The 13,634-nt window shown below is 43.8% G+C and overlaps 1 protein-coding gene across 1 annotated transcript in view; it reads left to right on the forward strand.

The window, feature by feature from the left end:
- Positions 1-1,802: 1,802 nt before the first annotated feature.
- The window catches only part of CLTCL1 (clathrin heavy chain like 1), a gene marked incomplete at both ends in the record, with an annotated part of 36,293 nt that continues 24,461 nt past the window's right edge, over positions 1,803-13,634 (forward strand). Inside the window, 2 exons of the mRNA XM_082007781.1 lie at positions 1,803-1,844; positions 10,044-10,251. Of these exons, the coding sequence (XP_081863907.1) occupies positions 1,803-1,844; positions 10,044-10,251 (250 nt within the window). The remainder of the gene's footprint in view (positions 1,845-10,043; positions 10,252-13,634) is intronic.

Below are 13,634 nucleotides of genomic sequence, written 5' to 3' on the forward strand. Positions count from 1 at the left end.
CAGGGTTTCCTCAGTCCAGCTGTGGAACTTCAGACCTCCCATACATGGCAAATGGGTCCCCATGGCTGCAGCCTGTGATTGTGTACGCTGGTAGGAACTGAGGCATCTCAGCAGAGCCATGCCTATGATTCCTTTGGAAACCTAACCCAGTTTTGGTAATTCCCAGCTTCATGTATTAAAAATGAATGAGGTTAAGTAAAAATAATGAGGTTTTAAATTGTAATATATTTGGTATTGTTTTAATCTGCCTTCTGGTTTTGAGTCTTCAGGGGTCCCTTGTTCAGCTTTTCTTTGCAACCCACAGCATAAGAAACTAATTTATAAAAAATTAAATCAGAGAGTCTCCTGTAATCTTGTGTTTCCCAGAGCTGGGCTCTCTGGGAAAATGTGAACAACATGATGCTCAGGCTAAAACTGCTGGAGCGAGCAACACCACAGCAATCAGTTTCCATCTCAAAGGATTACTGTAATTTAGGAGAAACATAATAGCACTAACGTTACCTTCACCTCCCCTATCTGATGCTAATGGCCTGACTAGGAGTGAGGGTAAAAAAAAAAAAAAGGTGTTGGTATACCTCTTGCATGTTGGACCCTTCACTTCTTGATTATTCAATAGCTTTCCAATTTACGATGTCAACTCTCCAGAGAAGGAACCCTATTTCCATTTAGAAATTCAATAGGGCAGAACAGCAGAATGGCTTTTCAAACACACCTGATAAATGGTCATAAAACTCCTCTCCTACCTTCAGGCACGGCAGTAGGTAGCAAAGCCCATGTGGTGCTACAATGTCAGCGGGCTGAGGGCAGTGGGCAGCCATGCTCTCTGACCCAGCCAGACCCAAGCGCCAGCTTGAGCCCCTTGGGGCTTTAAGGGGCTGCTGAGAAGCGGTGACCGCCCTGACCCTCATGCCCTGAGTGGGGGCCATGACTGTCAAAGGCCACACGTGCCTCTGCTCCCCTGTGGCATGGATGAGCAGGTGTCCACCCCGACGAGGAGAGCCACTCTTTGCCACAACCAGCGACGACGGCAGGTGCTGGGGCGGGCCGCGGGGCCCGCAGGCACAAGGAGCGGGCCTGCTCCCGGCCTTCAGTGCCCACCGAGGGCCACAGCCAGGCGGCAGAGCAGCACCTGGGAACCCCTTGCCTTTGTCCTCACCCTCGGCGGCAGCTCCGGAGCCCCGCGGGGAGCATCACCTCCGCCCCTGCTATGGGGAAGGGCGGGAGCAGACCCGCGGGGTTGGGGAGGAGCTCTCGGGGGTCCGTGTGAGGCGCACGACGGGGCAGAGCCGGGAGGGGCCGCAACGCCCACAGCCGCCGTGGGGAATAGGGGAGGGGGTCGGGTCACGTGTGTGCGTGTGGCAGCAGCGGAAGGATACCTGGGATCTGGTAGCACTGCCGCCCCTCTCCGCTGGCCGCAGGCGGGGCGGGGGCAGCCTCCCTCGGAGCCCCCTCCCCAGCCCTGCCACCCAGCTGGCGTGGGGGGCGGTGGGGGAGAGGAAAGCGGCAGGGCGTGAGGGCGGGCGAGAGGCGGGGGCGATGGCACGAGGGGAAGAAGCGCCGCGGGGAGGGACTATTTGAGGAGACCCTAGCAGACTGGTGAGGTGCGGAGTGATCCCGCCGCCGGAGTGAGCGGCCGCGGGCTGAAGCTGAAAAGGGAGGCGAGCCCGCCGGGGCGCCATCCCAGTGAGGGCACTGCGCCTGCGCCGCCTCCCCCTCCCCTCCTCCCCGCCGCCGTGTGGGGTGCAGCGGTGCCTGTCCCGCTGCCACTGCCGGCCCCTGCCCCGGGGAGCTCGCCCCCAGCCATGGCCCAGATACTGCCCATTCGCTTCCAGGAGCATTTCCAGGTGAGCACAGCGGGGCGGTGGAGGCGCGGACGGGGCTCCCCATCTTCTGCCTCACGCCGTCCCTCAGAGAGGGGGGCTGCGGCCTAGCCGGGGCTAAGGGGCGCGCTGTGGTGGGGGCAGGCCGCGGGGCACCTCCCGTGGCCGCTGTGGTGGGGGGACCCTTTCCCTCCTTCCCTCCCTTTGGTGCGGGGCCGCCGTCCCGCTGGGCGCCGCGGGAAGGCGCGCGGGGCCCAGCCCGCCCCCGGTGCGGGCTCCCGGGCTGCCGCCTCCCTCCGTCCGTCCATCCCCGGGCTGCCTCTCCGTGGCGTGCGGGGCGGCCGCGATTTGTGCAGAGTCACTCGCCGCCTGAGGGACCTCCCGCTCCGGGGAGGGGGAGGCGCCGGGCCGGGGCCGGGCTGCTCGCCCCGGGCACCGCGGGGGCTCCCCCGCCTCGGCTTAGGTGGGCGCCCTTATCTTCCAGAGGGATTGTGGTTTTTCTTTTTTACCTAAAGGACCATCAGCCTCCGGATCGCGGAGGTTCCAGGGAACCTCTTTCTGTGTAGCTGCGAACTGGGAGGAAATTGGTGAGATGAGGTGTAAGAAACCATTTGGACTTGGAAGCTGCACAGCCTCGGTCCCTCCTTCCAAACATAACAATGTTAAAAAAAAAAAAACAAACCCTCCCTAAAAATGACATAGTTCTTTACTGTGAAAACCATAATGCCAGCGTTGGAAAAGATCCATGACTAATGGATGCAGCACAGACAAACCGGTTTATCTGTTTCCTTGTGAACTGGTGGTGAGGGAGGGTTGTAAATGGAGTGAGAGAACAGCAGTCTCTGAACGTGCAGTTTGAGGCAGGAATTAAAGGAATTCGCTAAATGAATGAGAGAACAGGAAGTGGACTTGGCAAGTCATCCTTCTGTCTCTGTACCGCCCCTTTCTGTCAAATCAGGCATCCATTTCAAAATACGAACTGGGTATTGTCCATCAGTGTGGACTTGATGCCACTTTCAGCACTTGAGCTTGGGAGATTGTTATTGCCACTTCCAGCTCCCTTTGGGAAGCGTATTTCTGCTTGACTGGAAGAACTGTCTTGGTCACTCCAGAAGGAGCTGTAGCCTGAAAAACAGTAATAGGGCTAGTGAACTCCAGAAATATCTAACCTCCGTGCCCAAGGGAGCAAGACACCTGTCTCCTCAGAGTTGTCATGGGTTAAGAGCGTTTAACATAGTGAAGAATTACAGTGTCGCTTCCCTGCCTCTGCACCAATGTCCAGTATAGCAGTGATTATAGTAACCTCAAATGAATTCCCAAGAGCCACAGTGCAGCTGTCTAAGAAGCTTGGGATCAAAGTGTTTTTGATGTCAGACTGTCCTTAGAAAGAAGCATATGGTTCTTACATTTTAAAACTAGCAAACTTAACAAATCCTGCTGATTGTGTTTGGTCTATGCAATGTGATGAAAGAACATCACATTTAATATGTCTTGGGTGTAATATGCTGCTTTGCATATTAAATGACTTTCTGTGATGGCTAGTGTTGTGTGTATTGCAACACTGCCAATATTAGCATTATAGTACTTCGGGGTTGGGGGCGTGGGGGACCTAGCAACATCTCAAGGGGTTTGTACTGAAGCCATATTCTATTTTTTGCTACCACCTGCTTTTGCGCTTAAATAATTTGGCTTTATTGAAAGGAACAAAACTGTGCTTGAGGGACTTTTCCCCAGAGTGGAGGCTGCACAGAGGAGCAGGGGAAACCTTGGGATACCTTCCATTAACATATAGGACCAAACTCTTTTTCAGGATTCACTCTTTCTTGCTTCTCCCCCTGATTTGAGTGCAGTAGCTCCAAAGCAGGACTCTACTAAAGAGAAATTGAGATTAGTAGTAGCTGTGAGTAGGAATGTAGTTAGCCTCCCTCAGTGCTGCTTCTGCAGTTGTCTCTACATGGTGGGATAAACAGGGAGGGAAATCGGAAGGAATGTGGGAACTGGTAGTGTTTGCTCTGGCTGGATATCTGCAGTACAGTTTTATCAGCTCTAACTCTAGATGTTTACAACACATAATATTGAGTTATGAATAAATGATACATGGTGCTTATTGTTGACTGGTAGGGAATTCATGAACAGATTAGGCCTTCACTCCTTTTCATAATGCTTTGCTGTCACCCATATTTGGCTTTCTCAGCTCACTCTTCCCCCCTCTCCCCTCCCCCCATTTTCAAGAAATTGGCTTGGCTACATTTAAATAGTCATAGTTAAAATTAGTGTAACAGATCTGCTGCTCTGCTTTATGATGTTAAATCCAAAAAAGTTACAATTCCTTATAATTGCGCTGTGTTTCAGTGATCCTACATTAAATCTTTCTGCACCTTAAGTCAATCTCTGTACTATAACCATTTTAAATAATATGGCTTTAAGTAGTTAGAATAGCTATTAGCTCTATAATGACTCAGTTCCGAATTCAGATTGTTGCTGATGAAACATTATTTCACTCAAGTTCAGAATCTTCCCGAGATAGTTGTATGTACCTTACTAAAAGAAGAACCAAAGTGTACAGAAAGTGCTCTCCAGAGAAACTAAACATAAGTTGCAGTGCTAAATACTGAACTCTTCTCTCCCACTCTCTCTAGCTGGAAGTGGATAAATGATAGTGTGAAGCAAAACAGCAATGTTGGTCCACATAAAATTGGAGGAGTACTAGAGCTCAGCAGACTGTTTGCATTCCTTGTGAAGCTCATTTTGCTTTATGTTGCTCATCCTTCTGACTGAACTGTAGCTCCAAGCCTGTGCAGGAGGAGTGACTGCCAGTCACGGTGTACATGAAATTTGAAGTTGTTATAGCTTGTACGTTCAGGTCCTGTATGAGCATGTGAGCTGAAAGATGGAGAATAGCTGCAGCAAAAGAAAGATATCCAGGTCTTACTATGGTAGTAGTAAAGCTGAAAATGTGTTCAAATCTTCCTGTTTAGCTACATTTAATGCAATCAAACAGTTGTTTCTTAGATGTGGACTCTGTAGCTATGAGCCTTCATAAATTCATAAAGAATCTTGCTCATTCTTCCCACAGAGGATATCATAGTTAAGTCCCATAGCAAGGGAGGGGAATAAGATAAGGACTTGTTTTGGTCTGATGGCTGCCCAGCTGCAGCTGTACAAACTATACCAGCTCTGCTATCCTGAAGTACTAGTACATACAGCTTAAGCTACTGTGATTTAATCAGGTTCTTAACTCCAGTGCTTCTGTTGGAGCAGTGAATTATAAATTATTTACCAGATTGAACTCTTTGAAGGGGATTGTAGTTTACAATGGAAGTGCTGTGAAAGACTGGTACATAGACTGGAAGCAATACTATTGGAATTCAGTGTACAAAGTGTCCTTGATCTAAAATTAAACGTTTCCTTTACTTAGTCATTGGTTTGCTCTTAAAAGTTTGTCTTTGTCCCCTTTTGAGCTTTTTCAGTTTTCACTAGCAAAAATCTCTGCTTGCCTGTAGAGGAAACTGTTGCTTAGACAAAGTCTCAGGTTCCTGGGTTGGGGGCTTTGTCCCTTAAATGGATACACATGGATCTGTAGGCAGGGTTCTGATTTCTGGTGAATAACTAATATAGGCTCTTGAGCACAGCCAACTAATGTGAAAAAATGTGTGTGCATGGCATGCTCTTGATGTGTAAGTTCTGTGCATCTTGGTGCAGCACTGAATCTAAGGTATCTTGGTTTTAAATATAAAGGATGTGGATTTATGTCTGTCATTTTCTGGACAAAACCACTTTCTGTGTGGATAGTCTGAGATGCCTTGTTAAGAATTACTATCTGTTGTGCAATAGGCATGACTAAGCTGAAGTGTAATGGCTTTCATGAGTTTGCTTTGGCTAGACGTGGACTTAAAAGTGCTCAGGATATTTGCAAGTTGTAAATGACTTTTTCGACTTGTATTCAAAGGTAGGGCTAAATATCATGACTTGATTCAGCTGTTTAGTGTTGAAGAGACCATATTTGCTCACTGGATTGGAAAGGGTAGTGGTAGGGAGACTCAATAGATGATCTAATCCTCGTCATTGACATACAAGAACAAATTTTTGTGTAGGGGGTAACTATCACTTAAGATTAAAGCATAATTGCAACTGCAGCTAAAACCTGTGAGCCTTGCATGTTTTAGCTCTTGTAGATGTCTTTCATGTCCCTCATCTGTCAAGATGGGAGCTATAGCAGGAGATGAGCTGAGGGTGGGCAATTGAGAGGGGATGTCCAACAACTATATGCAGGTCCTTATTAAGCATGATTATAACTTTATATAGTCACATGAGTAAGAGTTCTGAGAATCTATTACTGTGGTTTTGGTTTGTATTATGCTTAAAGTAGTATGTGCTTACAGAGCTTTTAGTAGGCAGTTTTTAACATTTGGATACCTATAGCCTCTGTCCAAGCCTTACTTTTCTATAATGGGCTTAAAAAACAATCTCAAAATCATTTACACTAGAACTGTGTGGCATAAAGTTGAAATGGGCTATTTACTGACCCCTGGAGGACCTTAAATTCAGAGTTGTTCTGACTTCAGCGCTTAGCTGATGGTAGGTCGCAAGTATTAGAGTGTCTGTATTGAACAGACAGTAAGTTAGGCCTAAGTATTTCCCATTAGAGAAATGGACTTAGTTTGAAGACTGGTAGTATCAATGTCTGAGTTGGTCTGTGCTGGCTGAGCCTGGATCACTGTACCCCACAGAAAGGGAAATGCGTTAAAGCCCAATATTTAGTAGTACACTTGGGTAAAAACATCCTAACTCCATTTCTTGGCAGATGGTACCATCTTGGTAAAGTAGAATGGGGAAAGACTAAGTCTCAGACTAATAGCTGTATTTCATCCTAAGTGTAGGATTTGTCTCTTCATTCAGGGTGGGAATCAAATAATATCTCGGGTTAATCTTTACCATGTCATAAGTTCTCAGTATCTATAAGATGCTTAAAAGTAAGTTTGGTAGGCAATGATCTAATCCAGCCTGCAGTAATACTGGATTTCATTTTTGCTTCATAGATACCAGGTTCATTCAGCCTGATAGTGATGATAGTTCTACACTGTACATAATGGTCATTAGGGCATGAAAGGGTAGGGGAGGCATTAGGCTGTTACTTGTAGAACACAGTGTTATCCTTTCCTCTACAGTGAGGCTTGCAGTAACCTACATGGGGGTGCTTGAGGTCCCTTGGTAGGGTTTAACTGAATTACTCTAAAGTATGGGGTAAAATCATGGGAGGCTATCCCCATAGAGAATGTCTCTGGAATGACTTTGTAATATCGAATCCTTCTTTCAGAAGAAGGCAACCTTAGTTTGAGTGTACTGCCTGCCAAAGCAGCATAATAAAAAATGAAAATTTAGTAGCAATTGAGAGGCCTGATGTTCACTCATTTATGAAAATAAACTGCAGAAACCCTGGTTAATATATACAAACTTCAGTAATGACCTGTAGAACCTTTACCTGGGCCTTTTAAGATACATAGCTAAATGCTTGCTACCTCCTGTAATGATTTTCTTAATTCTGTGCTTGAGGAACAAGGGGGAAGGTGTCTGGATTGTAGTCTGGATCGTCTTGGCAGGTTTGTCCCATCCAGGATAGAAGTGATATTGGCTAATGTCCCTTTGGTGGTAAAGGGATTCTGCTTGTGTTCTTATGTGTAGTCTTAAGAAGTATGCCTCTTCAGACTGCTAAATGTGAAGTGTTGTGATCATTCATTGAGGCTTGCGGTATTCACATGACCATCCTTTAGGAAGTACTGACATTTTGTCTCTAAAAGATGTGACTGACTTCCCTAATAATAAGGATGGCAGTGAGACTCATGCATAATTTAGCCTTATGTCTTTTGAAAGCTTTGCTAGATTTTTAGGATGTTAAAATGGGAAATATTAATATCAGAACTTGATGCAAAATCTTGCTTATCTTGGTGAAGATACCCAAAGTGTTACTCTTCAACATGGACCAGATTTTGGAGTGAATAACCTTGAAGCTGAACTTCAAGTAGCCTAATGCCTCAAGATTCTCACCACACAGAATGAGTGTCCAGGGGCTGTCTCTTGAAGAGTAGGTCAAGCTGAAGCACAGTAATTGAAGAGACCTTGAAGAGGCTGTGTTTCTACTTCAGTACTCTGGAAATACATCTGAGTTTGGATTGATTAAATCAAGTTAGGAACTTCACTATGCTGTAGTTAAATCTCTTGACCACTCTTGTGACAATTAATTTAGTTAGTCTCTTAGAATGGACTGTACTCTATTGGTAGATGGACCCAGATCATGCTCAGCACTAAGTGCTGAAGTGTCTACTACATGAACATGTAATCTGTCACAATAAGTACATGTTGTCTGGTCTAGAGCATGTGACCAAGAACAGTAGAATTAAGGGCCTATCATTTATTCCTCTGTCACACAAGGTCACAGAAGTTGATGGAGCTACAACTTGCATGTTTATTGGGTACTAAAATTTTGTGCATTACATATGAAAAGTAAATGAGTTGTCTTGATATGGAATCTTCTTTACTGACACAGAGGCCTGTGATAGCTGCATGCCTAGTGGACTTGGTTTCAAAACTGTAGTTGCAAGCAGCTTCTGATGTTCTTGTGCCTAAATTTTTTTTAATTGCCTTTTGTAATGAATGACATGTACTGAAGTTTACTAGCATCTATTGAAGTGTTTACCTGTAAAGGGAGGTGTTAGCTGAATGGGTCTCAATTTTGCTGAGAGACACTTCTGGGAGGGAGTAAATGTCTTTACACATGCGTACATTTGGCTTGTATTGCATTACTGAAACTTGAGTATGTCAAGATTAGCAGTTACTGAGCTGAATAGCTCTTCATTAGTAAGGAAGAACTGGACAGAAATCAAACAGTTCCTGAAGCATTCTTGGGCACAATCCTGACACACCACACTTCTAGGTATCTTGGTTACATACCCAATTTATGATTTAGTGAGTAGCTTTACAGAAGCTGAAACAAGCAGTGATCAGCCAGATCAAAACATACTAAAACGGTGTTTGTGACACCATCATGGGACTTGTTGCCCAAGGGGTTTAGTCTATTGTATAAAGGTCCTGGTGGTATGTTATGAAAGGAGTCTAACGACTTGGTCATGCTGGTGGTAGGTTCTATACCATCTCTTTGAGGGCAGTAATTTTTCACTTGCAGTGCACTGAAAAGCAGTGTAGGTTAATCCCTTAAGAAGCTTCAGTGAAGTGGTTACAGTTCCTCTGCTTGAAAAGTGTTGCTCTGGAGCATGAAGCAGGTGCTTGGGCTTGTCACAGTTGCTGTTATATAAATGCAGCTTGCATACATACCAAGCTGGGGTGTGCTGCATAAGTACATCTGATTTAGTGCAGACCAATTGAAACAGTGATACTCCTTCACTGCCACCTCCTCCTGTTAACCTTGAGGTTGGAAGTGAATGGAAACGAAGTGTTAACAAAAAGATGAAAATAGGAAATAGTCATCTTCTGGGCCAGTCGTGGCAAAAAAAACTGCTTTGTATCCTACTATCATATGATTGAGCACAAGTTATGTTTTGAGAGTGGGGCATAAGGGATGGAGAGGCCCTGCATTGCAATCCCTGCCTTTGTTAAGCCGAATGGCATGATGTCTTGGGCAAGGAGAGATGGAATAACTGATTATTTTAAGACATTTTTCTTAACTTTTACTGGCAAGAATTAGATTGTAAGAAGCAAGATGAATGAGTCTGCTTGTAAAAATAGGCCGTTTGAGCCCTGGTATGTAGACTTCATTCCATAATGTGGCCAGGAGTGGGTTGCATATGTGTAATCATCCCTTTCCATAAGGCCACTGATTCTGTACGTTGTAGTTCTGCCACTTAAGTTTTTAGTATCAAATTTACCAGCATTGCTAAATCTCAAGTAAATCTGGAGTAGTGATGCTGATAGTATACAGCCTATCACATTACTAGAACCAGCTTAAACAATAAATGCTTAAGTTAAAAATCCTTTTAGTTTACATCAATAACATGACTTTGGAATGTCTTTAGGACTTGAATACTGACAATTGTGTAGCTCTATGGAACAAAGAGAAACAGAAGATAAATGGTAGTTCCATAATATACACTTTTACCAGAGAAATATGCCAATCTTGCATTTCCTGCTGGAGGAGACTTTAAACATAGAAGCTTGAGTTAGACCTTCAACATGAGAAGGTTAATAAAGCACTCTCTTCCCTCTTTCTAGCTCCAAAATTTGGGCATTAACCCAGCAAACATTGGATTCAGTACCCTAACAATGGAATCTGACAAGTTCATCTGCATCAGGGAGAAAGTGGGAGAGCAGGCCCAAGTAGTGATAATTGACATGAGTGATCCAACGACACCCATCAGACGTCCAATTTCTGCCGAAAGTGCCATCATGAATCCAGCCTCTAAAGTAATTGCACTAAAAGGTGAGTAACCTTTTATTATAGCAGTATGAAACCTACTCTTTAGCTATATTACTGCTTACATATACTCTTAAGCATTAGATTTCTGTGAACTTTCTAAGCAGAATGTATATTAGGATAAGAATTCTTGCCTGAACTTGCATGCTGTATTTCTGGCAGTGGATTTTTCAGTTATCTTTGGATGATTTGCCTCCAAGTAGGTGTGAGATGCTTGGGCTTGGCACTGCAACATCCTAGTCTCACTGAGGACCAGGTCAACATATGGTATACTTTCCTTTTAAGCGGGGGTTGTAAGCATAATGGACATCTAACCAGATGAATAGAGGTGTAAAGACACTCTTACTCTCTGCTCTGTCCTGGCCCTTTCTTGTAGCTCTGAAGAGCTTACTAGATACTAACAAATGGGGATTGGACTAGATGACCTTTAAATGTCCCTTCCAACCCAAACTATTCTATGATTGTATGAAATTGTCATAAGGATGGCCAGCAACTGTTACAGTCTGAATGTACAAACATGTTAAGTTTGTCAGTCATGAGATCTTGCAGATAGAAGACCTCTGCTTATAAGTACCTGTGGTGTTGATACTGGCTTTAAGTAGCACTCTGAGCTCAAGGAAATAATTTTTAATACACCTCTGGCTGTCCTCATAAATGAGTGGCTTCTGGGATTTAAATCTCAATAACTGTTACTGACTATGTACTTTTCTTCCTGCATCTTATCTAAACAGATGGTGAGTGAACTTTGTTGTGACATTTCATGTTCAGTAGTACAGAATGGTCTAATCTCATAAAAAGTACTGAACTTAAAGGTAGCCATTTGACAGTTTACTTCATAGCCAGGTGGGGGATCTTACAATCCTCAACTGGTATTACAGTGAAAATGTTCTCCATTGGCTTGTTGCTAACCATTTGGCTGCTTTGACTATTGACTGTACCAAGTGAAGAAGAGTGTGCTCTTAATGTTTGTGTGTGTGTATATAATGGAAGTACAGTTGATAGACAAAACCAAGGTGTGGTACTTTTATGAGAGACCTCTGCTAGCATGTCCTGTGTGCTATTCATTTCTGCCTAAGTGTTTTATTGTGAAAAACCATGGTGAAACTACTTAGGGGTCCAAGAAATAACTGTCCTCAGAACTGGTCTGAAACCTGTAACTTCTTGTCTTTGAACTCAGGCTTATACTGACATTAAGGGAAAACTAATGTGTTCATGTTTGACTTCACCTGAATCTGTGATTCAGCTAAGATCCTTATACGTTTTGCAAAGGACTGCCTTACCTGTGGTGTGGGTAAAGGTAACAATATAAAAATAACTTCAGATCTGTTGAGTTCACTGTCCTTAATCTTGGACCCCTTTAAACAAACCATATTGGCAAGGAAAGTGCCTTCCCTATACTAGCAGAGCTTAATCTAGCTCCTAAAAAGAAACTATGTATCATCTGGTTTTAAGACTAACCTACTAACTAAATGTACTGTCAGCTTTGAAGAATATAGCTTTATTCTTGCCAGTGTTAAGACTTGCTCGAAAGGAGTATTGTTCTGTCCATGCAGCATGAATAAGCTTGTCCTCTGAACAGATAAGTTTGAGTGAATTATGTCACACTGACATGTGGAGTTGTTGTCAGGTATTGCAAACTTAATGATCTCTTCTTCTATCTGTAATCTAATTACCAAAGGTCTGGGAGAAAAGAGGATGAATAGAGCTACCTAACCAATATGTTGTTACCCACAATAACCAGCAGAACAGTGAACTGCGCTGAAGACATGGTTTGAGTTGGTCTGTCACTCCAGACTTTCCCTGCTGATTGACTGAGGCTTCAGTAGTCAAAACTGTTGCATATTGTGACTCAGTGTGCCATGACTGGGAGTTGCTCATAATCTGAGGATTACTGAGCAATAAACATACAAATCCACCCTTAGAAAAAGAAATGAAATGGTTCTTAATTTAAACTGAAATACAGTATGCACAATTTCATTTCTGGATTGCATGTGGCATTCTCCTAGTGTACCAAGATTTGTGCTTTGTCCTTGTATTCATGATTCTCTTGCTTTGCTCTGTACTGAGAGTACTCCCCAGTCGGTGTAAGTGGAGATTGCAGCACTTGGGGGTGCTTCCATTCTTTGTGGAATGGAGAAACTTCATACCCGGTGAACTGAAATGTAAATTCTTGTGCCAGTGTTCAAAAATTGCATCTGCTTACTTGACTACACCTGTAGAGAATAGTCTAGACTGATCAGTTTGGTAGCTTTATCAGAAAAACTTACATAAGAGTCTGGCTTTTTGTCTCAGATCTTGGCCTAAGAATATATTCAAGTAGACATAAGACTCAAACTCACACATGCTCTCACTGCAACTTCATAGCAGGTTCTGCTCTCTCAATCCAAATAACGGGATTTTTTGGTAGTTTAATTACGGTGTAGAGTTCTGAAGTTTGAATTTGTGTTGCCACACTTAAGAAGTAGTATCACTGTGGCTCCTGTTGCCCTCAACATTCAGAGCTAGCTGCTTGATGAAGCTTCTAAAGCTATTTCCAACTGTAACAGCAGTCAAATTTAATCTAGAAAATAGATGGGCATGAGCTTTTAGCTCGTTTTAGTAGCTTATTGGTTTCTTCTGTGCTCTGAAAACTAAGAAGGACATCCTGCTTCCTTTTCAGGAAGACTAAGAGCAGTTTCTGCATGCATGTGCTGGTATTCCTGTTTAGTTCTGGAAGGGCTCTAGTCACCAATTACTTGTCTACTTTCAGCATTCAAGGCTGCACACTGTGGAAGTGCCAAAATCAATCCTTTGATAACACCAGTCTACTGCTGCATGGATTATTGTCCAATACAGTAAACATTCTGTTTCCAACTATCAGCTTACAGCTGGTGTTAGGCCTGGGCTTATTGAGTTTGTATAATACAGCAACTGCATGTGTGGAGCAAGATGGTCAGAAATAGGTTGCTTTTGGTCCCAGGAAAGCTAGCAAGCTGTCCTAGGAACTAGTTGATCAGGTTAACGGTTTGTTATGCAGTTAATCCAGGAAGCATAAGTGCTGCATGTTGTATCTTTGAAGTCTTCCATTGTCTCTTGGCACTACATTAAACTAATATGATCAATTTACTGTATAAATTATGCTAAAATGCTTTAGAGCAGTCAGATGCCTATTAACTTGGTGTTAGTATCTCTTGAAAACGATTCCTCAGTGGCCAGTGGCCTTCATTTATCAAGACTTCCTAGTAGAAGGAGCATCTACCAGTTTGACAGTCAGAAGTGTTACTAGCAGGGAAGACACTTCTGAAATATGACTGGAAATAATGGCGTTACAAGCCAATACTCTAGCAGCCTGAGTGGGTGTCTTGTGAACAGAAAACAATATTCCTGGAGCGGAGTAGTCTCATCTGCAG

Source organism: Phaethon aethereus, assembly GCF_964289735.1.
Source record: "Phaethon aethereus genome assembly, chromosome: 17".
NCBI lineage: Eukaryota > Metazoa > Chordata > Aves > Phaethontiformes > Phaethontidae > Phaethon > Phaethon aethereus.